General features: G+C 44.1%; 1 protein-coding gene across 2 annotated transcripts in view; it reads left to right on the top strand.

Moving 5' to 3' along the window:
* The first annotated feature begins 8,136 nt into the window (after positions 1 to 8,136).
* The window catches only part of prx (periaxin), a 35,707-nt gene continuing 20,909 nt past the window's right edge, over positions 8,137 to 22,934 (top strand). Inside the window, exon 1 of one of the 2 annotated variants that reach the window (XM_062962124.1) lies at positions 8,137 to 8,209. In XM_062962124.1, coding sequence (XP_062818194.1) covers positions 8,152 to 8,209 — 58 coding nt within the window. In that variant the 5' untranslated portion in view covers positions 8,137 to 8,151. Of the gene's footprint in view, positions 8,210 to 10,954; positions 11,089 to 22,934 lie in introns of those variants that run through there. The other variant, XM_008113814.2, reaches the window with a different exon arrangement.

Genomic DNA, 22,934 nt, shown 5'->3' with positions numbered 1-22,934 from the left:
ATATTTTACACCTTGCGCACCTATGCTTTGCATTCAAATTGAGTTTCAAACATCTCACTGGTTTCATTTAGGATGCGCTAAGACAGGGAAATAGGATACCAGGCTCTTGGCAGCTGTGTCTCCACAATTGGGACAGAGTTTAGGTGGCAGGAATCCTACAGAAGAGGAGGAATATGATGATGCTTCAGTGCCTCTTTTTTAACCTGGGAGTAGTGCAGCAAGGTATAAAAAACTTTACAGAACCGAACCAGGGATTCATTGACACTGACACAGGAATAAATCAGATCATATCAACGGGAAACAGGGAAGAACCCAAAGATTCTTGCGCAAACCCATTGTGTGTCCCCTGAATTTTCATGGGGTGTTATGAGAGGATTATGATAATCATGGGATTGCATCCTGATGTCTGAGGTGTGGTGGGGCAACATTCCAGGGCAATTCACGAAAAGGTTACCACAGGACAAATGAGGGCTAGCTAAATGTCCCAATGGAGCTGCATCTCATCATTCATAATTTAGAGTCTAATTTTTGACAACATTGAAGCACCAGCACTCTGTGACAGAGAAGGTTTGGGATCATCTAAAACTTCGACTCCCATAATTGCATAGCATTGCATCATAGCACTTAAAAGTTTTGTCGAACTGTATTAATTGTACAGTGTAGATACACTGCACAGAGAAAGATGCCAAGAAGCATTCACTCCAAAACTCCACTCTTTGCTGTTTGTCTTCCCTTGGTCTCACTGATCTCTCCCTTTGGATACCCAAAGGGGCCCGGTTCTGTTCAACATCTTTATTAACGACTTAGACGAAGGGTTAGAAGGCACGATCATCAAGTTTGCAGACGACACAAAACTGGGAGGGATAGCCAACACTCCAGAAGACAGGAGCAGAATTCAAAACGACCTTGACAGACTAGAGAGATGGGCCAAAACTCACAAAATGAAGTTCAACAGGGACAAATGCAAGATACTTCACTTTGGCAGAAAAAATGGAAATCAAAGATACAGAATGGGGGACGCCTGGCTTGACAGCAGTGTGTGCGAAAAAGACCTTGGAGTCCTCGTGGACAACAAGTTAAACATGAGCCAACAATGTGATGCAGCAGCTAAAAAAGCCAACGGGATTCTGGCCTGCATAAATAGGGGTATAGTGTCTAGATCCAGGGAAGTCATGCTCCCCCTCTATTCTGCCTTGGTCAGACCACACCTGGAATACTGTGTCCAATTCTGGGCACCACAGTTGAAGGGAGATGTTGACAAGCTGGAAAGCATCCAGAGGAGGGCGACTAAAATGATTAAGGGTCTGGAGAACAAGCCGTATGAGGAGCGGCTTAAAGAGCTTGGCATGTTTAGCCTGCAGAAGAGAAGGCTGAGAGGAGACATGATAGCCATGTACAAATACGTGAAGGGAAGTCATAGGGAGGAGGGAGCAAGCTTGTTTTCTGCTGCCCTGCAGACTAGGACACGGAACAATGGCTTCAAACTACAGGAAAGGAGATTCCACCTGAACATCAGGAAGAACTTCCTCACTGTGAGGGCTGTTCGACAGTGGAACTCTCTCCCCGGGGCCGTGGTGGAGGCTCCTTCTTTGGAGGCTTTTAAGCAGAGGCTGGATGGCCATCTGTCGGGGGTGCTTTGAATGCGATTTCCTGCTTCTTGGCAGGGGGTTGGACTGGATGGCCCATGAGGTCTCTTCCAACTCTACTATTCTATGATTCTATGAAATGAAGTTGCAAGTTCTTGGAAACTTAGAAAATTGGGGACTAAGGAAATTACACAGAGATGCCTATTCTTATTGGGGAGAAAGGCTTCCAATCTCTCTGCCTTTATAACTAGGCCACAACGCTGATCTTGTTTGTTTTTGTTTGTTTTTTTGTCATTCTTAGGAAGCCCCCAGTTTGATGAGGATATCCGGTGTTTTTCTTAAGATCCCTGCTGCCACAGGGAGGAGAGCCGGAGCTTTCTTCCAAGCAGGACTCAAATATAGTTTTGGCCTCTCCCAGTTCTATCTTTGGAATTGGCTCCCTTTTCACCCTTGGCCAAAAAAGCTGGTGCTCAGTGTCCCTTCTTTGCTCATGAGCTTTGATTAAAAGCCTGTGTTTCAGTGAGGGACCTGGTACAGAATATTCATCTGAGGGTAGATCTATACTGTAGAAATAATGCAGTTTGATACCCCTTTAACTACCTTGATAATGGATTCTTGGGATTTGTGGTTTTGCACACTTTTTAGCCTTCTTTGCCAAGGAAGTGCTGGTGCTTCCTCAAACTGCAAATCCCAAGATTCTATAGCATTGAGCCATAGCACTTAAAGTGATGTCAAACTGCATTAATTCCAACAGTGTAGATGCACTCAGAGGCCCCTTCTACACTGCCATATAAAATCCAGATTATCATACATGGTAGACTGTTCAAAGCAAGCAATGTGGATTATCTGCTTCAATAACCTGGATTATTTCATTTAAACACTATCAATACACAAATCCCACATTAACATGAGGGCCCTTTCCTGGCAACATTTTAGTGTAGTGGGAAATCATGTTTCTAGTCCATAAACTCAGTCATAACATTAGATTGTCACTCGTGTTTATTATTATATGAAACTATTACAGCACCCTGATGTTATTTTAAGTGCTATGGCTCTGTCCTATGAAATCTTGGGATTTGTATTCTTGGGAGAAGCAGTAGAGCTCTCTCTGGCAGAAAATTCTAAACATCCCTTCCCAAACTACAAATCCCAAGATTTCATAGCATGGATCCATGACAGTAAAAGTGGGATCAAAGTCTTATAAATGCATAATTGGTCAACTGACACTCAGACTAACTTTTCTAGAGGTTCTAAGGAGGAAAAAAAATGCAAAGAAGCATCATGTAAATTGCCTTGGGTTATTATCTGAAGGAAGGAAAGCAGGAAATAAATATTGTTATAGAAGGAAAATCAAAATAGATTCTGTGCTGGGTTGCTATTACAAACTGAATATCCCTTTTCTGGATTTCCAAAATCTGAATTGGTTCAAAAGTCCAAATTGTCCACACATTATATACATATATTCCCCCAGGCAGGAAGCAGCCAGGCTTTGAAGCTGCAAGGCTATTTAATGCTAATCAAGCTGGCCAATTGCAACATTCACACTTGTCTCAAGCAGACAAGAGTTCTTTCTCCCACCCTAGACATTCCACAGATATATAAACTCACTTGCCTAGTTTCCAACAGACCTCACAAGCTCTGAGGATGCCTGCCATAGATGTGTGTGAAACGTCAGGAGAGAATGCTTCTGGAACATGGTCATACAGTCCGGAAAACTCACAGCAACCCATTATATACATAGTCAAATAGTGTACAGTACAATGTTCCCACACTTATGGCTGGGGTTAGGTTCCAGGACCACCCGCAATAAGTGAAAATCTGCAAAGTAGGGACGCTATATTTATTTATACACTATTTTAAGTCTTTATCAACTAATCGTGTGTTGATAAATCTCCTCCTCCTCCTGTTGCCGCTTGGGATTCTTTTCTCTCCCTTTGGCTTCTCCTTCCTCTCTTCCTTAGGCTGTAAAATGTATTTTTTATTATTTATAATAGACTTTTAGAGTTTATTGAAAAACTGTGAAACAGCGAATCCGCGAAAAGTGAACAGCGAAGTAGTTAGAGAACACTGTATATAAAATGGCAGAATCAAGATTTGCTCTTTGGGATTTGGATTTTGAATTCTATCACACTGTGGATAGTTGAATCCGTGCATGCATAATCAGTGGATATGGAGACCCAGCTGTATTTTTGTTGTTTTTAGAAATGGGATTGTGGCTTGAGAAGATCAGGAGATTGAACTTTTTTTAAAGCCCCTTAATCCAGTTCATCTGCCTACAATTACTTTTCAGTTATGTGGTCTCAGTCTTGTGACCTAAATCTTGTAATTCCCCAGTGCTAAGGGACTAACATAAAAATCATTTTGCAAATATCCAAAAGAAGTATGCTTTGAGGACAGAACTAACTGAGCATTGTAAAATTTGCTAACTCTTTAGCCATGGGATACAGGTAATTATTGAGAATCCGTGGCCACTCGCTGGGCCCATCCTTGACCGGTTTACCCCGCTGGATGCGGAGGCTGTCGACAGGATCATGACTGCAACCAGGCCGACCACCTGCTCCCTCGATCCGTGTCCCTCCTGGCTAGTAAAATTTTGCCTAGAGGGATTACATGATCTCGATCTGTTGAATATAATAAATAGCTCCCTTGAGCAAGGAGTTTTTCCAGAGGGCTTAAAAGACATGTTGGTATCTCCGCTGCTGAAGAAACCAGACTTAGATCGTTGGGTTCCCTCTAGCTACCGCCCAGTCTCAAACCTTCCGTTTCTGGGCAATGTGGTTGAGAGGGCAGCAGCGGAACAGTTGCAGCAGTTCCTCAATGACACAGCCGGACTTGATCCCTTCCAGTCCGGCTTCCGTAGGGGGCACGGGACGGAGATTGTGCTAGTTGCCATCACAGACCAACTTCGCTGCCAAAGGGATCAAGGCGGATCAGCGCTGCTCGTGTTATTGGATCTCACAGCAGCATTTGATACGGTCAATCACAATCTATTGACCCACCACCTAGCCATGACTGGGGTTAGGGGGATTCCCCTTAAATGGTGTCCTCCTTCCTCCAGAATCAGGGACAGCAGGTGGTGAGGGGAGAGATGGTTTCCACGTGGTCTCCGCTAACTTGTGGGGTCCCACAGGGAGCTATTCTCTCTCCTCTATTATTTAACATCTATATGCGACCACTTGCCCGACTGGTGCGGAGCTTTGGGCTCGAGTGCCACCAGTACGCTGATGACACTCAGCTCATTCTGAGGATGGAGGGTCGGCCGGACTCCGTACCCGATAGTTTCCATCAGTGCCTTGAGGCTGTTACTGGATGGTTGCGTGCCAGCAGGTTGAGGGTGAATCCAGCGAAGACGGAGATCCTTTGGCTGGGCCGTCCGGGTGGGAGGGAGATCCAGCTGCCTACCCTGGATGGTGAGACACTACGTCCGTTATCTTTGGTAAAAAGTCTTGGTGTCTTATTGGACCCTCTGCTCACAATGGAGGCCCAGGTCTCTGCTGTGAGCAGATCTGCGTTTTTCCATCTACGTCAGGTTAGGCGACTGGCTCCCTACCTATCTAGGAACGGCCTGGTTACGGTGATCCAGGCGACGGTTATCTCGAGGGTTGACTACTTGTAATGCCCTCTACATTGGCCTTCCTTTGTCAGTGATCCGGAAACTGAAGCTGATGCAGAATGCAGCGGCTCGTCTTCTCGCTGGGGTGCCAGCAAGGTGGCGTATCACCCCAATTCTACAACAGCTGCACTGGCTACTGATAGAGTACTGGATTCCTTTCAAGGTGCTGGTACTAACTTTTAAGGACTTACATGGTTTGGGGCCGGAGTACCTGAGGGCCCGCTTATCCCCCTACCAACCCCAGAGATTATTTCGGTCTAAAGACCAAAATTTGCTTGAAGTCCCTAACATACGGACTTATCATTTGTCTTCTGCTGTCACGACCCAGGCTGCAGAGCACCAATAACCATACACAGAGGCCAGAATCTATCTAATATCTTTATTAAGGAAATATATAAAGTTAATAAAAGCAAGTGTATGAAATAGTTCAGAAGTAGACCTTTCAGGAAAGGTCAAAATTAGTCCAAGAAAACAATGTCCAATATGAAATATTAAGGTCCAAAGTTGTAATCCAATAACCGAAACACTCACTTTGCCAGGCAAAGTGAGGGGAGATGACAAGGTCCTTTAGTCCATGAACTTGAGCAAGGCTAGGAAATAACTTGAAACAAGGCTTGATACAAGGCAACAAGGAACGAGGAGCGAGAACAAGATCCGTGGAATTACTTGGCAAAATCCGGAAAACAAGGCAAGGCTGAGTCCTGGAAAACAAGGCAAGGTCCGTGGAGGTAAACAAGGCTGGAAACGGGAACGAAGGCTTGGAAACGGAGCGAAGGCTTGGAATCAGGAACAAGGCTTGAAACAGGAACGAGGCTTGGAAACGGAGCGCGCTGTCCACACACAACTTACTCCAGTAGCTGACGAATTGACTCCGCAAGATCCCTTTGTGGGTAAAACACCTAAATAGGGTCTAGTTTTCCCACCAAAGAACAGTTCACTGGGGAACCAGAAACGAAAGCTAATCTCTGAGTCCACATGCATGACTCCTTAAAGTTTCTCATGGAAAACAGGCTTAATCAGCTAAATTCTTAGCAGCTATCCTAGCACTCCTGCGAGAGGCCGCTTGAACTCCTCTCTGTTGTTTACAAAACTCGTGGCGAGAAAACACAGGAGATTTAGGCTCAGGGCTTGTTTGACAGATTTCTGGAAGACAAATCTCTTGCAGGTGCAAGGTTCCCAAATCTGGCTGGGAAGGTTCCAATTCTGACTGAGACGGTGAAAAACCCAAGTTCTCCTCTTCATCTGGGACTACAGTGCCATGAATGGGACTACATGGCCCATGACTCATCACATCTGCTAGGCAGAGAGCCTTCTCGATTGTAGCCCCTTATTTATGGAATGCCTTGCCAGTGGAAACTCGAACTACCCAAGACATACTTGCCTTTCGGAAAGCCTGCAAAACCTTTCTCTTCCGACAAGCTTTCGATGGGTGAAAACTTGGGGCTATGTCTGTTTTTATTGTTATCTAAAGCTAACTGCATTGTTTTATCTATTTCTGTAAACTGCTCCGAGCCAAATTGGGAGTAGCAGTATACAAGTCCAATAAATAAATAAATATAAAATTTAACTAGCAATGTAATTCTGGAGAAACATTATAGTGAAATTCTGATTCACCTACTGTACTTTAGAGAAAAACATGTATTTTATTAAGCTCCTCTTTTTATTAACAGATTTCCAACTTATTTCAGCACATAATTGGTTTTAATTAGAGTCAGTTCCTATCATCAGTATCAGTCATGCAGGCTAAATGGATGCAAGGGAAGGTGCATAAACAAGGCAGTTTGGCTATTACAATTCCACAGATATTGTCATAGAGTAGTAAGTAAAGGTTTTCCCCTGATGTTAAGTCCAGTCGTGTCCGACTCTGGGGGTTGGTGCTCATCTCCATTTCTGAGCTGAAGAGCCAGCATTGTCCGTAGACACCTCCAAGGTCATGTGGACTGCATGGAGCACCGTTACCTTTCCGCCAGAGATGTACCTATTGATCTACTCACGTTTGCATGTTTTCGAACTGCTAGGTTGGCAGAAGCTGGGGCTAACAGCGGGTGCTCACTCCGCTCCTCAGATTTGAACCTGCGACCTTTCAGTCCGCAAGTTCAGCAGCTCAGCAGTTTAACACACTGCGCCACTGGGAGCTCCTATCATAAAGAGACCCAAATGACAGAAGACACCATCTTCATTTGCCTGCCAGCTGTGTCCATTAGACTAGCTTCTTCCTGACTGTCTTTCTGACTAACAAATTGATTGCATAGTTATGCAGTGAACTTAACAGACAATTTCCTACCTTCCAACTGTCCAAGTTTGGCAGGAACAGTCTCATTTAATCCTCTTTCATTCCATCTTTTCAGCTGCTTGAAAAATATTCCAGTTTCTCTCCCCCTTTGTGATTTCAATTGCTGCAAATGGCCAAGTGGGCATTTGAACCCTTGTTTCCAGAGTCACAGGCTAACACTGGCTCTCTGTTTCATCTATGCTTTTCCCCAAACCCTAAACAAGTGACCCACCTGTCCTCTCTTGCCTCACACCCAAGCCCGATTATTTGGACAAGGTCTCCTAAAGCTAACCCCTACCGGCTCCATTTTTGGGGGGATGCGCAAACAGCCCAGCACCCAATGGCTCTGTCCAGCTGGCCGTCTGCCCTCCCCTGAGGAAAGCCACCCATCCGGGCCAATGCCGCCCTGGGCCTTTGTCTGCCCCGTGCCTCGTTTGTCCACCACTCTGGCCCAACAATGGAATGGCTGCTTTGCAGAGGCTGCCCAAAGTGCTGATGGTGGGTTTGCACTAATCCTGCCGGCGGGCTTCCTTTTCAGACTGTGTGTGCATCGGTGTGTGAGTGTGTGAGTTCAGGGGGGTCTGTCCCTGGGATTGGCAGCCTTGCAGGGCTCTGGCATCCCACTGCTTTTGGCTGCTCCCTGGGGGACGAAGTGTGGGGCACACCAGAACAGAAGAAGGATGTGTGAGTGTTTTACCAGGGTGTTTGGGGTCTCCTGGTCCCCAGGAGCCAGTTATGGTAAGGAGATATTTGGGAGCTGGATGGGGGAGATGAAGACGGGGAGAGACAGAGGTGGCAGAAAGAAGGGATCTTCCAGTTCTTTTTTCCCTTTGTTTCATTGCAACCAGTGCTACAGAATTCTTGCCTATTGGCACAAGGATGCCAGGTGCTGCATGGTGCCCAGCTGGTCCTGAAGGCAGAGCTAGTAGTGCCAAGTGTGCCAATGGGAGGGAGGACTTGTCATGTAAAGAATGGAGAGATGGGTGGGGATGTTGTGCTCTTTCATCCCATTTATTGGAAACGTAAGTCTTAACCCACTGGATAGCTCAAAATAGAAAGAAGTGTGACATCAAGGTACTTGTAAGAACTGTATGCCTTGGGACCTGTAAATTGCCTCCCTAATGCAATTGGTAAGGACCTCTATATGTGTGTTGGGCTGATGTTCACTTAGCCTCCTCCCAAGGAAAATGCTCCTGGAAGCAGACATAAAATGGGATTTTGTTATCCAGCTTCCACTAGATTGGTCAAGTATTTGAGCTGCCAGGTACTGGAAGCAAGTGGGCTGTCTGTTGTCCGTCCCACCTTCCAAAATGCCCTTGGAGTTTCAGAAGAGAACTAGAAGGATTCTTGGAAGCCTTCTCTGTCTGTATTTTCCTTCAAGGAAGTTCTGGAGAGCCATGAGAAAATAGCTGTCTCCAAGGTGGGCACCATTAAGGTTGGCAGAATGTGGGGCAGAGAATGCTAAGCCAGGAGTTGGGACTATAGAGTTGCCATGCAAAATAAGGGACAGAAGGAATTTAAGCAAGTGTTGCTCATCAAGCAAACACCATTTGCTAAAATTCTCTCATTATAAGGCATGGGAGACCTGTTCTTTATTTCACTTGGCAACTCCGGTAGCACTTTTTCTCCAGTAAAAGAGAAAGGAGGTTAAAAGAGTGATGGGTGTCAAACCCCTCTCCTACTACAAAAGCAACCCAGAGGCCTGATAAAAATGTATCTCCCCTGGCAGCCAAAATAGTCCAAATTCCAGAGTGTGAACCATTTCTCACCCCTTTATCAGACCAGGAAAGCACAACTTGCCATCTGGTTTTCCCACTCTTTGATGGGAACCCTCTCCCCCCTCTCCCTCCCTGCTTTTTGCTGCTGGGGAGACTTTGGCTGACTTCCTCCCATAGATTTTCTCAGAGTTGGTCCTTTCCCCAGCTACCAGTACATCCAATTCATAAAACATAGATCCTACTGGAATCTAAGAACATGTGCAGAGGGCCTATGGCTTACCTTACGTGATTCTAAGGACCTCCTCCACCTTTGGACGCCAGGATATTCTATTGACAACCCACCACTGAAGCTTGGTTGAATCTCAGAGCATGTGCAGAGGTCCTTTTGCTACTCTAGGACCTCTTTCACTTTTGGAGTGCAAGACATTTTGTTGATGTCATGACTGAAGCCCAGCTGAGTCTCAGAGCATGTGCAGAGGGCATCCAGTTTTCCCTAGGACCTCTGGAAGCCAGGACATCCCATTGATTCCACGACTGAAGCCCAATAAAGCCTCAGAGCATGTGCAGAGGGCCTCTGGTATTCCCTAGGCAGCTCTCTAAGAGCTTCCTCCACCTATAGAGCGCAGGACATCCCATTGATGTCATGGTTGAAACCAAGTCAAGTCTCTGAGCATACTCAGAGGGCATCTGGCTTGCCCTAGGTCCTTCTCCACATCTGGAGTCCGGGACATCCATTGATGCCATAGCTGAAGCCTATGCAGGTCTAAGAAACTCCTCCACCTATAGAGGCCAGGACATCCAATTGATGCCATAGCTGACATTCAGGGGAGCCTCAAAGCATACGCAGAGTGAGTCCAGCTTACCATAGGACCTCCTCCACATCCGGAGGCCAGGACATCCCATCAATGCCATGGCCGAAGCCTAGTAGCATATCAGAGCATGTGTAGAGATCATTTGGCTACTCAAGGACATCCTCCACCTCTGGAATCCAAGACATCCTGTTGATACCACAACTGAAGCCCAGGTGAATCTCTGAGCATATGCAGAGGCCATCCAGTTTACCCTAGGGCCTCCTCCATCTCTAGAGGCCAGGGCATCCTACTGATTCCATGACTGAAGCCCAATGAAGCCTCAGAGCATGTACAGAAGGCATCAGAGCATATGCAGAGAGCTAAGAACCTCCTCCATTTCTGGAGTTCAGGACATCCCAGTGATAGCGTAGCTGAAACCTAGTCAATTGTTAGAGCATATGCAGAGGGAATCTGGCTTGCCCTAGGATCTCCTCCACCTCTGGAGACCAGGACCTCCCACTGATGCAATACTGGCTTTCAGGAGAGCAGCCTGCCTGAGGATCTCCTCCACCTCTGGAGGCCAGGACCTCCCATTGTTTCCAGGGGTTAAGCCCGATAAATCTTCAGAGCATATGCAGAGGGCCTCTAGCATAGCCTAGGCAGATCTAAGAACGTCCTTGGCTTCTGGAGTCTCGGACATCCCACTGATGCCATGGCTGATGTTCAGGAGAGCCCCAAAGCATGTGCAGAGGGAATCCAGCTTGCCTGAGGATCTCCTCCACCTCTGGAAGCCAGGGCATCCCATTGATGTGTGGCTGAAGCCTAGCCGAGCCTCAGAGCATGTGCAAAGGGGCCTCTCGCGTCGAAGGGAGGGGGCAACAGGCCAGGCCTTGGAGAGGGGAGGGGAGTGGAGGGGAGGTGTCTTTCTCCCTGCAGCCCCTCCCCTTGCTGGCGATGGCGGGGGCCTAGAAGGGAGGGAGGAAGGGAGGGGGGGCTGGAGGGCCGTCCGGAGCCTCCCCCTTCCTGCCCGCAGTTCCCCGGGCCCGAGTCCCAAGCAAGGGCCGCCCAGATCCGCGGCGGAGCTTTGGCCGAGCGGAGCAGGGACCGGGTAAGTGCGCGGTTACCGGGTCCCTGGGAGGGGGCGATGTTTGCTTCAGCCATGGCCCAATGCCATGGGGATCACGCTTCCATGAGTCGCCAGGACTATTTGGCTAAAGACATTGCAAAGCTCCAACTCTCAGATTCCATAGTATCGAGCCCTGGCAGCCAAAGTGGTGTTAAAGTGCATTTATTCTACAGTGCAGAAGCTCCTTTCGGGGTGGGATGGAGAAACATCAGCTGTTTGGCCAGAGTTTGGGAAAGTTTGGACTGCCTGGGACGCGGATAGGACACTTTCCAAGCTCTGACGTTGAAGAACTGCAGGAGGAAAACCACCTAAGAATTCATCTATACATCTAGAATTCATGCAGTTTGGCATCCGCTTTAACTGCCCTGGCACAATGCTATAATATCCTGTAAGATATAGTTTTGCAAGGGCTTCAGTTTTCTCTGTTTCAATAAACTATAGCTCCCAGGACTTCACAGCCTGGGGCAAGGGCAGTTAAAGTGGTGTCACTGTACTGAGTTGTTGTATGTCTTTCGGGCTGTGTGGCCATGTTCCAGAAGTATTCCCTCCTGACGTTTCGCCCACATCTATGGCAGGCATCCTCAGAGGCTGTGTGGCATGGATAAACTAGGCAAGGAAAGGAAATATATATATATCTGTGGACAAAGGATTCTTGCTACACCCTGGACTCTCCATAGATAGATAGATAGATAGATAGATAGATATATCCTTTCCTTGCCTAGTTTATCCATGTCACACAGCCTCTGAGGATGCCTGCCATAGATGTGGGTGAAACGTCAGGAGAGAATACTTCTGGAACATGGCCACACAGCCCGAAATGCATACAACAACCCTGTGATCCCAGCCATGAAAGCCTTCGACAACAAACTGTACTGATTCTGCAGTGTCGATGCACACTGAGACTTCCAAGAAGTTGCTGTTAATGGGCCCTTCCACACAGCCATATAGCCTAGAATATCAAGGCAGATAATCCACAACATCTGCTTTGAACTAGGGCCCCTTCCACACAGCTGAATAAAATCCCACATTATCTGCTTTGAACTGGAATATACGGTAGTGTGGACTCAGATAACACAGTTCAAAGCAGATATTGTGGGATTTTCTAAGTTATATAGCTGTATGGAAAAACCCTGGGTTATCTGAGTCCAAACTACCATATAATCCAGTTCAATGTGGTTTTTATACCACTGTTTGGAAAGGGCCTATGTTTTATTTGTTCTTTAAGAGCTGAAGTGTCTTATTTGTTTACTTCTCCCTACAGAGTGGTGGAATGTAGGAATTTGTTTAAAATGACCTTTTTCTCAGGATGTATTTTTCCCTGGATGTACAGAAGAGTCTCACTTATCCAAGCTAAACGGGCCGGCAGAAGCTTGGATAAGCGAATATCTTGGATAATAAGGAGGGATTAAGGAAAAGCCTATTAAACATCAAATTAGGTTATGATTTTACAAATTAAGCACCAAATCTTCATGTTATACAACAAATTTGACAGAAAAAGTAGTTCAATACGCAGTAATGTTATGTTGTAATTACTGTATTTACAAATTTAGCACCAAAATATCATGATGTATTGAAAACATTGACTACAAAAATGGCTTGGATTATCCAGAGGCTTGGATAAGCGAGGCTTGGATAAGTGAGACTCTACTGTATTCGAAATTTAAATTGAATGAGGAATGAAAACCAACATTATCCTCAATAGTGTTGAAGTAAGTCTGACATGAAGGCACACAACAACAAATTACGAGCCACTTTGCGTTTTCTCACAGAGAGAAATAGCAGGGTCTAAACAAACACAATAACAACTAGCACTGCAGTAACAGAAAACTTGAGCTCTGATTTGGAAATAGAGTTTATCCATCTCCTCTCAGGCCCCATCCACATGGTCATTATATTGCAATTGAACTGGATTATATGGCAATGTAGACCAGGCATGGGCAAACTTCGGCCCTCCAGGTGTTTGGACTTCAATTCCTAACAGCGGGTAGGCTGTTAGGAATTGTGGGAGTTGAAGTCCAAAACACCTGGAGGGCCGAAGTTTGCCCATGCCTGGTCTACACTGCCATATAATCCAGTTCAATCTGCATTATATGAGTCTACACTATATGACAGTGTAGATGGAGCCTTAGTCTTCTCTTTCCATTGCTAACTGTACACATTATGGTATGGTATTCTTTATCAGGCTTGGTATTCTTTATCAGGCTTGTGCTTTATCAGCACAAGGCATTTCATTTCCCCCACATGAATCACTGGGTTATTTGAATTGCTAGAACATTGTAGGTTTGTTTGGTATACATTGTTATAAGTTTTTATTTTGAAGCTGGAGTCAGTAAATTTGTATTGACTTTAGCTCTGCCCAAAATTGCTTCCAACTCTAGCCCCATCTACACTATCATTTAATGTAGTTTGAAATTGCATTATAAGGTCAGTATAGACTCATAATGCACTTCTGTGCAATTAAACTGCATTATACTGATATTCTAATGCAATTTCAAACTACATTATATAGTAGCGTAGGTGGGGCCTCTAATTCCAAATCTTCAACACAACCCTGTTGTGTATTAATTTATACATAAAGGTTTGAGCGTTGGACAATGACTCTGGAGACCAGAGTTCGAATCCCCATTCAGCTATGAAACCCATTAGGTGGCCTTGGGCATACTCTCTCAGCTTCAGAGGAAGGCAATGACAAAGGTATTGCCAAGAAAACCTTGTGATATGTTTGCTGTGTCTCCACACCGGGCACCTTTGAAAACTGGTTAGGGGATTTGCCATATGTTGAATGTTTTTATATTGTGGAATGATATTTTAAATTGTAAGTCGCTCAGAGCACTCTGATGGAGAGCGACTGATTAAGAAATAAAGTGAAGTGAAGTAAAAATATCAGAGGAGGAGGAGGAGAAAGGATGGGTGTTTGGGGCAACTTCTTCTTCTTCTTTACTCATTCAGTCATTTTCGACTCTTCATGACCTCATGGACCAGTCCATGCCAGAGCTCCCTGTCGGCTGTCGCTGCCCCCAGCTCCTTCAAGGTCGAGCCAAGTCACTTCAAGGATACCGTCCATCCATCTCGCCCTTGGTCGGCCTCTCTTCCTTTTTCCTTCCATTTTCCCCAGCATCATGATCTTCTCCAAGCTTTCCTGTCTTCTCATGATGTGGCCAAAATACTTCAGCTTTGCCTCTCGTATCCTTCTCTCCAGTGAGCAGTCGGGCATTATTTCCTGGAGGATGGAGTGGTTAGATCTTCTTGCGGCCCAAGGCACTCTCAGGATTTTCCTCCAACGCCACTGTTCAAAAGTGTCTATCTTACTTCGCTCAGCCTTCCTTATGGTCCAACTCTCGCAGCCATAGGTTACTATGGGGAATACCATTGCTTTCACTGTGCAGACCTTCGTTTAGGGCAACTAGTTGATAGTTTATAGAACCTCAGTGTTTACAAGTAATCTCCCAGGGTTGTTTCTTCTGGGCATTTGTGGTTATTAACCTTCAGACCAGAGCAGAAGCTTTCAGCCTCGAGGCTCTGAGCATTCCTGGTGCTTCATAATGTCCAACGCCTGTGGTTTCTCTTCCATTTCCTTTTGGCCTGTCTGACTTCTTTGGAAACAGCCTAACTCCGAGTGGGCTTTGGCAACCATCCCACATGTCCTTTCCAGGGTGAAGTTGGAGGCAGCCTGCAGTATTTGCCATCGTTCTACAATACTTTACTAAGAAGAGAAGTTTGGGAACTCATCCCTAAGAGAAGAAATCTAGAACTCTAGAACTAAACTAGAATTATTTTTCTTTCTGTATGTACTGAGAAGGACTGCTGAGTTTTATTGTCTCTTCCTCCCCCCACGCATCCAATATGGAAGAGAACCAACAATTATTTTCTTTCTTTAGCTTTTGGGCCAAAGCTTATGCCAGCTCTATTTGGTTGCATTTGGCTCATACAGGGAAGGGCTCAGACAGTCTGTCTATATGTCGTGCAGAGATGACAGGATTGGTTTTCTGGATCTCTCTTCTCTAGCCTTCCTGGACCATAGCATTTCAGGTCTCGATCCTAGAAGCATGTAGAGCATATGTGTTCAATACTGGCTCGTTGCCTTCCATTTTGTTCCAAAAGCCACAATCGCTGGGCGCCTGGCTCCAAATTAAATGCTGCTCAAGGAGCAAAGGGCTCTTTCCTGTCTCTTAATTGGATCAGGAATTCTGGAGTCAAGGGAGAAAAACCCTGTTCCTTTTTAAGTGCTGCTATGATTGCCAGAGGAAAAACGCAGGCTGCATGTAGCCTTTGACACCCCTAAGTCTTGATCCAGAAACCTCCCAAGACTCCACCCCCCAAATTAAAAATAACTGTGCCACCTTTAGATAATTCTTCACCAAAAGCATCCAAAATTACCCCAAACTGGTCACAAATGCAGATCCCTTCACCAAAGGCTTCCAGTATTTTTTACTGGCCATGGGGGCTCTGTGTGCCAAGTTCGGTCCAATGCTATCAGAGTGCTCATTGATTGCAGATGAACTATACATCCCAGTACCTATAACTCCAAAATGTCCAAGCCAATTCCACTCAAAACCCACCAGAATTCAAATTGGGGCATATTGGGTATACATGCAAAATTTGGTCCAGATCTGTCATTGTTTGGGTTCATAGTGCACTCTGGATCTGGGGAAAATTCACCTTGATTTGCGGGAGTTGTAGTTCACCTATATCCAGAGAGCACTGTGAATCCAAACACCAATGGATTTCAACCAAACTTGGCACACATACCTGATATGCCAAAATTTCATTACTGGAGGGGTTTGAAGGGAACTGACCTTCCTTTCTGAGAGTTATAGTTTACCCACAACCAGAGAAACTGACCTCGATCGATGATGGACCCAGACCAAACTTGGCACACAGAACCCTATGACTAATTCAACCTACTGGAGGTGTTTGAGGGAACCAACTCACCATAGTGGAAGTTGTAGTTTACCCTACAGCCAAAGAGCACACTGAACCCCACCGATGATGCATCCAGAGCAAACTTGCCCAACATAACGAACTTTAATATTGATTGAATTTTTCAAGGTTAATCTGGCATGATGTGAGCTGTAAGTTCACCCACAAACTTATGCATATTGTACAATTTTTTTAAAAATGACTTTTTCAAATAACCCGGGCAATGCCAGGTACGCAAGCTAGTTTACACACACAGACACACACACACACACAAAGGAGAGGAGATGAGCAGAACAGGAACATTTTAAATGGAGTTGAAAAAGTAAGAGGGCAGAGGTTCTGCCAAATCAAGATATTTGCAGGATATGTGGAACTTTGTATTATATCCAATCTGCAGTAATTTGAAGGCATTGAACAGGTTTGGGAATCAGGTAGCTTTCTGACTAAATTGTATGTGACCCTTAGTCTCCACTAGGTGTCCAAAAGCCAAGACGCTTTACTCTTACTTTAATAATGCATTCTTCCCCAGCCAGGGACAGTAGGCTGATCCATCCAACTGAGAACAGTTTGTTGGAAAGGTCACCCCAAAGCATTAGCTATTTGCAGTTCTTTCTGTTTGGGGTGGATGAGGATGCCTGTGTCTTTATGTGGCTCAAAGACATACCGTAGTTTATCACATAATAATCACACTTTTTCTATTTTTCCGGAAAAAAGAAGGGAGTGACTATTACACGAGGAATAATACTCACACATACACACATCTTACCTTTCTTTCTTTCTTTCTTTCTTTCTTTCTTTCTTTCTTTCTTTCTTTCTTTCTTTCTTTCTTTCTTTCTTTCTTTCTTTCAAGGCAAGGCAGTTTACAAAACCTGAATGGCGTTCTTTGGAGAAAGGAGGAAAGATCTGAGTTCCAGGGACCTCCATTTTAGTTTTTTTGAACTGCCTTGCCTCAGAGGAAGGAGAAATATAGGAGAGAAGAGTGAAGCTTCAGAGACCTTAAATTTACATTTTTAAAATTGTCTTCCTTTTGGAGAAATAAGGGTGAGAGGGAGGGAAGGAGGGAGAAACATCCCAAAATGGGGGTGCAACTATTATGTGATGAAATATGGTATTTTGTTGCGTGCCTTCAAGTTGTTTCTGATTTATGATAACCTTATAATGGGGTTTTATTGGCAAGATTTGTTCAAAGAGGTTTGCCTTTGCCTTCCTCTAAGGCTGAGAGAACATGACTTGAGCAGGCCCACCCAGTGGGTTTCCATTGGTTTTCTTTAATCATGTCAGAAGCGACTTGAGAACATACTGCAAGTCGCTTCTGCTATGAGAGAATTGGCCGTCCACAGAGATGTTGCCCAGGGGACGCCCAGATGAGTTGCCATCCTGTTGGGAGGCTTCTCTCATGTCCCCGTAAGCTAGAGCTGACAGACAGGAGCTCACCCTGTCTTGCGGATTCAAACCAGCAACCTTCAGGTCACCATCCTAACCTTCAGGTCAGCAGTTCAGCCGGCACAATGGTTTAACCCACTGCACCACTGCAGCTCTGGCAATGGTTTCCATACAAACTGTGGACTCTAGAATCATAGTCCAACACTGATGATAGCTACCTTATGATAGCAGTCTTTGAATGAAAGGTAATCCGTAACACTGGAAGATAAATTTGTTCCACTGAGGCTGGCTTAGCTTTCTAAAGATAGCACTTTACAACTGAGTTTAAAATGAACATCTTACTCATCTAGGGATGCAGACATGTTTTGTACCATTTCCTGTGCACCCAGAATATGAAAACTTTATAACTGTTTATATCGACACTCAAATAATCCTGCCCCACCATGGTTCCGAGTGTATGGAGAACCAGGACTCCACATCTGGCTTGGGAATAGCAAGGAGTGATATTTCCCTCATGGTGTGAGGAATGAAGGAAGGATGTGCTCTGAGCTGGCGACAGAGGGACGTCCGGCCAGGAGCACCAGGGGCTTATCCGGGCCCAGAATTAGCAACAGGATGCTGGAGAGCAGAGGGTGGGGTCAGGCAGAGCCTTAAAGTGTGGCAAAGGTGTGTGTGTGTGTGTGTGTGTGTGTGTGTGTGTGTGTGGCTTTGACCTGTTTCTTGCTCCAATGGTTATCCCCAGGGTTGGGAAAATGAGGCTGGTATTTGATTTTATAATGCCCCAAGTTACTCCCTTTTTCAGATCTGGGCCCCCATGGTTCTTCTCTCCCCTTTATATGTCCAGGAGACATATGCAAGATGCTTAAACTGAGCCTGGAACGTTTTGGGGAATGACGGTGTCTCTGGGGATGTGCAAAGTATTTTCAACACTAGTCTCTGATGTAACTGTTAATTCAGATAGCAAAGAAAAAGGAAGGGTCCTTCTTGCCTAAGTGGGGTTGGAAAGACGGGGACGAATGTCCCACCCTGGACATTCCACAGATATATAAACCCCACTTGCCTAGTTTCGAACAGACCTCACAACCTCTGAGGATGCCTGCCATAGATGTGGGTGAAACGTCAGAAGACAATGCTTCTTGAACATGGCCTTACAGCCCGAAAAACTCACAGCAACCCAATATGGGGGGTCATTTGCAATCACTTGGCATGGAGGTAGGGCAAAAAGTGATGTTTGCCAGTGCTAAACTTTGGTGCATCTATATACATTGTATAATTAATGCTGTTGAAATCACTTTAAATGCCATGGCTCAGTGCTATGGAATCATGGGAGCTGTAGTTTAGTGACTCACCAGGAAAGACTAAAGATATTGCAAAGCCATAGTTCCCATGATTCCATGTAGCAGTAAGCCATGGCAGTTAAAGTGTGGTCAAAGTGGATTAATTCTACAATGTGGATGCTCCCTTAGCTGGTTTCCAGTGTTTTATCTTATGCATAGACATCCTGTGATAATGCGGCAAGTCTCATTAAGAGTCACATCTACTGTTTTGACATGGTGAGATGTATTCCACACTGGGCATGCATATTCAGCAGCAGGGTAGCAAAGCGCAAGAGCAGATGTCTTCACTGTGTCTGGTTGTGATCCCCAGGTTGTGCCAGTCAGCTTTCATATGATATTATATCTAGCACCCACTTTTTGCTTGATAGTCAAGCAGTCCTTCTTGTAAGTCAGAGCACGATCCAGAGTAACTCCCAGGTATTTTAGCGTGCTGCAATGCTCCAGTGGCATTCCTTCCCAGGTCATCTTCAGATCTCAACATGCTTGTCTGTTCTTAAGATGAAAAGCACACGTCTGCATTTTAGCTGGATTAGGATTCAGCTGGTTTTCCCTGTAATAGCTTTTCAAAAGAGCTTTTGTTCAACAATTTCTTCAACTGTAAATTGTATCAGAAGGTGAGAGACTTCTACCTTGGTCCATATATCAAACAGACAATGTACTGGGAATCTCACATTAGAACAACATACTTTATGTGTGGCCAAGACCCCAAAATCTATATATATAAAAGGATAATGAAATTTCGGCCTAGGACAAAACAACAAAACTACATATCCCAGAAAAACTAAACTTGGCAGCACAATCCCTCATCCATGCCTCTACGTTCATACAACAAAAAGAAAAGAAAAATAAAGTCCTAATTAGAGGGAGAGGAATAATTGTTTTTATCCAATTGCTGCCAGTTAGAAGGCTAAGCTCTGCCCACTTGGTCTCCTAGCAACCCACTTAGGCCAAGGGATCAGGCAGAGCTAGGCCTCACTTAGACCTCTTCCACACTGCCTATAAAATACAGATTATCTGATTTGAATTGGATTATATGGCAGTGTAGACTCAAGGCCCTTCCACACAGCTATATAACACATTTATAATCTTATATTATCTGCTTTGAACTTGATTATGTTGACTCCACTGCCATATAAACCACTTCAGTGTGCATTTTATACAGCTACTAGCTGTGCCCGGCCACACGTTGCTGTGGCGAAGTCTGGTGGCATGGGAAATAAAGTATTGAGGAATTGGTGGTAGTTAAGGTAAAGGGTAAACGTTTTCCTCTGACATTAAGCCCAGTCATGTCTGATTCTGGGGGTTGGTGCTCATCTCCATTTCTAAGCCCAAGAGCCGTCGTTGTCCGTAGACTCCTCCAAGGTCATGTGGGATGACTGCATGGAGCGGCGTTACCTTCCCGCCGGAGCAGTGCCTATTGATGCACTCACATTTGTATGTTTTTGAACTTCTGGGTTGGCACAAGCTGGGGCTAACAGTGGGGGTTCTCTCCACTCCCCCAATTCAAACCTGCAGCCTTTCGGTCCAGAAGTTCAGCAGCTCAGCGCTTTAACACGCTGAGCCATCAAGGGATATTATTTCCTAAAGGTTGTGAATATACAATATTTCTGATTGGTTATTTTTGTCTGTTGGAGGCAAGTATGAATGCTGCAATTAGGAAAAATGATTAGGATGTAATGGCCTTGCAGCTTTAAAGCCTGGCTGTTTCCTCCCTGAGTGAATTTTTTGTTGGGAGGTGTTAGCTGCCCCTGATTGTTTCCTGTCTGGAATTCCCTTGTTTTCAGAGTGGTGTTGTTTGTGATATTTTATGTGCTTCTGCTGTCTGTGGCCCTGAGAAAACAGAGGATTTGCCAGACTTTGATGATGGGAATACTTTGTTGGGAGGTGTTAGCTGGCCCTGATTGTTTCCTGTGTGGAATTCCCGTTTATTTACTGTCCTGGTTTTAGAGATTATATTGTTCTGCATTATTCTATCCCAGTAATTATTTCATATTAAAGTAGAATCTCACTTATCCAACATTTGCTTATACAATGTTCTGGGTTATCCAACGCAGTCTGCCTTTTCATAATCAATGTTTTTGCAGTCAGTGTTTTAAATTCATTGCGATATTTTAGTGGTAAATTTGTAAATACAGTACAGTAGAGTCTCACTTATCCAACATAAATGGGCCGGCAGAATGTTGGATAAGCGAATATGTTGGATAATAAGGAGGGATTAAGGATAAGCCTATTAAACATCAAATTAAGTTATGATTTTACAAATTAAGCACCAAAACATCATGTTAAACAACAAATTTGTCAGAAAAAGTAGTTCAGTACACAGTAATGCTATGTAGTCATTACTGTATTTATGAATTTAGCACCAAAATATCACGATATATTGAAAGCATTGACTACAAAAATGCGTTGGATAATCCAGAATGTTGGATAAGCGAGTGTTGGATAAGTGAGACTCTACTGTAATTACTACATAGCATTACTGCGCATGGAACTACTTTTTCTGTCAAATTTGTTGTATAATATGTTAATTTGTATAACGATTACCTAATTTGATGTTTAATCGGCTTTTCCTGAATCCCTTCTTATTATCCAACATATTCACTTATCCTGCCGGCCTGTTTATGTTGGATAAGTGAGACTCTACTCTATATTCCTAATCTTATATTATCTGCTCAGAACTGGATTATATGAGGCCCCTTCTTCACAGCTGTATAGAATGCACACTGAAGTGGATTATATGGCAGTGTGGAGTCAAGATAATCCAGTGCAAAGCAGATAATATAAGATGATAAATGGGTTATATAGCTGTGTGGAAGGGCCTTGAGTCTACACTGCTATATAATCCAGTGCAAATTAGATAATCTGTGGAAGAATCCTAAATGAGGCCTAAATCTGCCTGTCCCCTAACTGAAGCCTGGCTGTCCCTTGGCTGGTTGCTAGGAGACCAAGTGGGCAGAGATTAGCCCTCTAAACTGGCAGCAATTGGATAAAAAAAATTATTGCTCTCCCTCTAATTAGGACTTTATTTTTCTTTTCTTTTTGTTGTATCAACCTAGAGGCGTGGATGATGGGTTTTGTTGTCAAATTTCGAGGTTGGGGGGGCCTGTACTTTTGTTGTTTTGTGAGTCGCCGTGATGCCATCACTCTTTTATATATATAGAAGATGTAGAAGGGGCCTCATATAATTCAGTTCTTAGCAGATAATATAAGATTATAAATATACAGTACAGTCTCACTTATCCAACATAAACAGGCTGGCAGAACTTTGTATAAGTGAATATGTTGGAGAATAAGGGATTCAGGAAAAGCCGATTAAACATCAAATTAGGTAATCATTATACAAATTAAGCACCAAAACATCATGTTATACAACAAAGTTGACAGAAAAAGTAGTTCCATGTGCACTAGTGCTATGTAGTAATTACTGTATTTACAAATTTACCAACAAAATATCACAATTAATTTAAAACACTGACTACAAAAACATTGACTACTAAAAGGTAGACTGCGTTGGATAATCCAGAACATTGGATAAGCAAATGTTGGATAAATGTAATATATTCTACTGTAATATGAAATAATTACTGTGGTAGAATAATACAAAACAATACAATCTCTAAAACCAGGACAGTAAATAAACAGCAACACTCTGAAAGCAGGGACATTGGGAATTCCACAAAGGAAACAATCAGGGCCAGCTAGCACCTCCCAAGAAAGGATTCTTCTGAAAGGAAGCTGAGAAGGGAGTGAAGCAGTGTGTATTACCAAAGTCATTATTATTATTATTATTATTATTATTATTATTATTATTATTATTATTATTATTATTGTGTTGCTGTGAACCGTGAAAATGAACACAATCGGGCTCCAAGTATTCAAAAACACTAAAATCAGAATATATAAAAATTACTGTGGTATAATAAAACAGAACAATACAATCTCTAAAATCAGAACACTAAATAAATAACAACACTCTGAAAACAAGGGAATTCCAGACAGGAAACAAACAGGGCCAGCTAACACCTACCAACAAAAAATTCACTCAGGGAGGAAACAGCCAGGCTTTAAAGCTGCAAGGCCATTACATGCTAATCATTTCCCCTAATTGCAGCATTCATACTTGCCTCCAACAGACAAAAAAACCAAACAATCAAATATTGTAGATTCACAAGCTTTAGGAAATAATAT

Source organism: Anolis carolinensis, unplaced genomic scaffold (assembly GCF_035594765.1).
Source record: "Anolis carolinensis isolate JA03-04 unplaced genomic scaffold, rAnoCar3.1.pri scaffold_10, whole genome shotgun sequence".
Taxonomy (NCBI): domain Eukaryota; kingdom Metazoa; phylum Chordata; class Lepidosauria; order Squamata; family Dactyloidae; genus Anolis; species Anolis carolinensis.
Note: the sequence above shows the minus strand (reverse complement) of the source record. Positions and strands in the feature narration are given on the sequence as shown.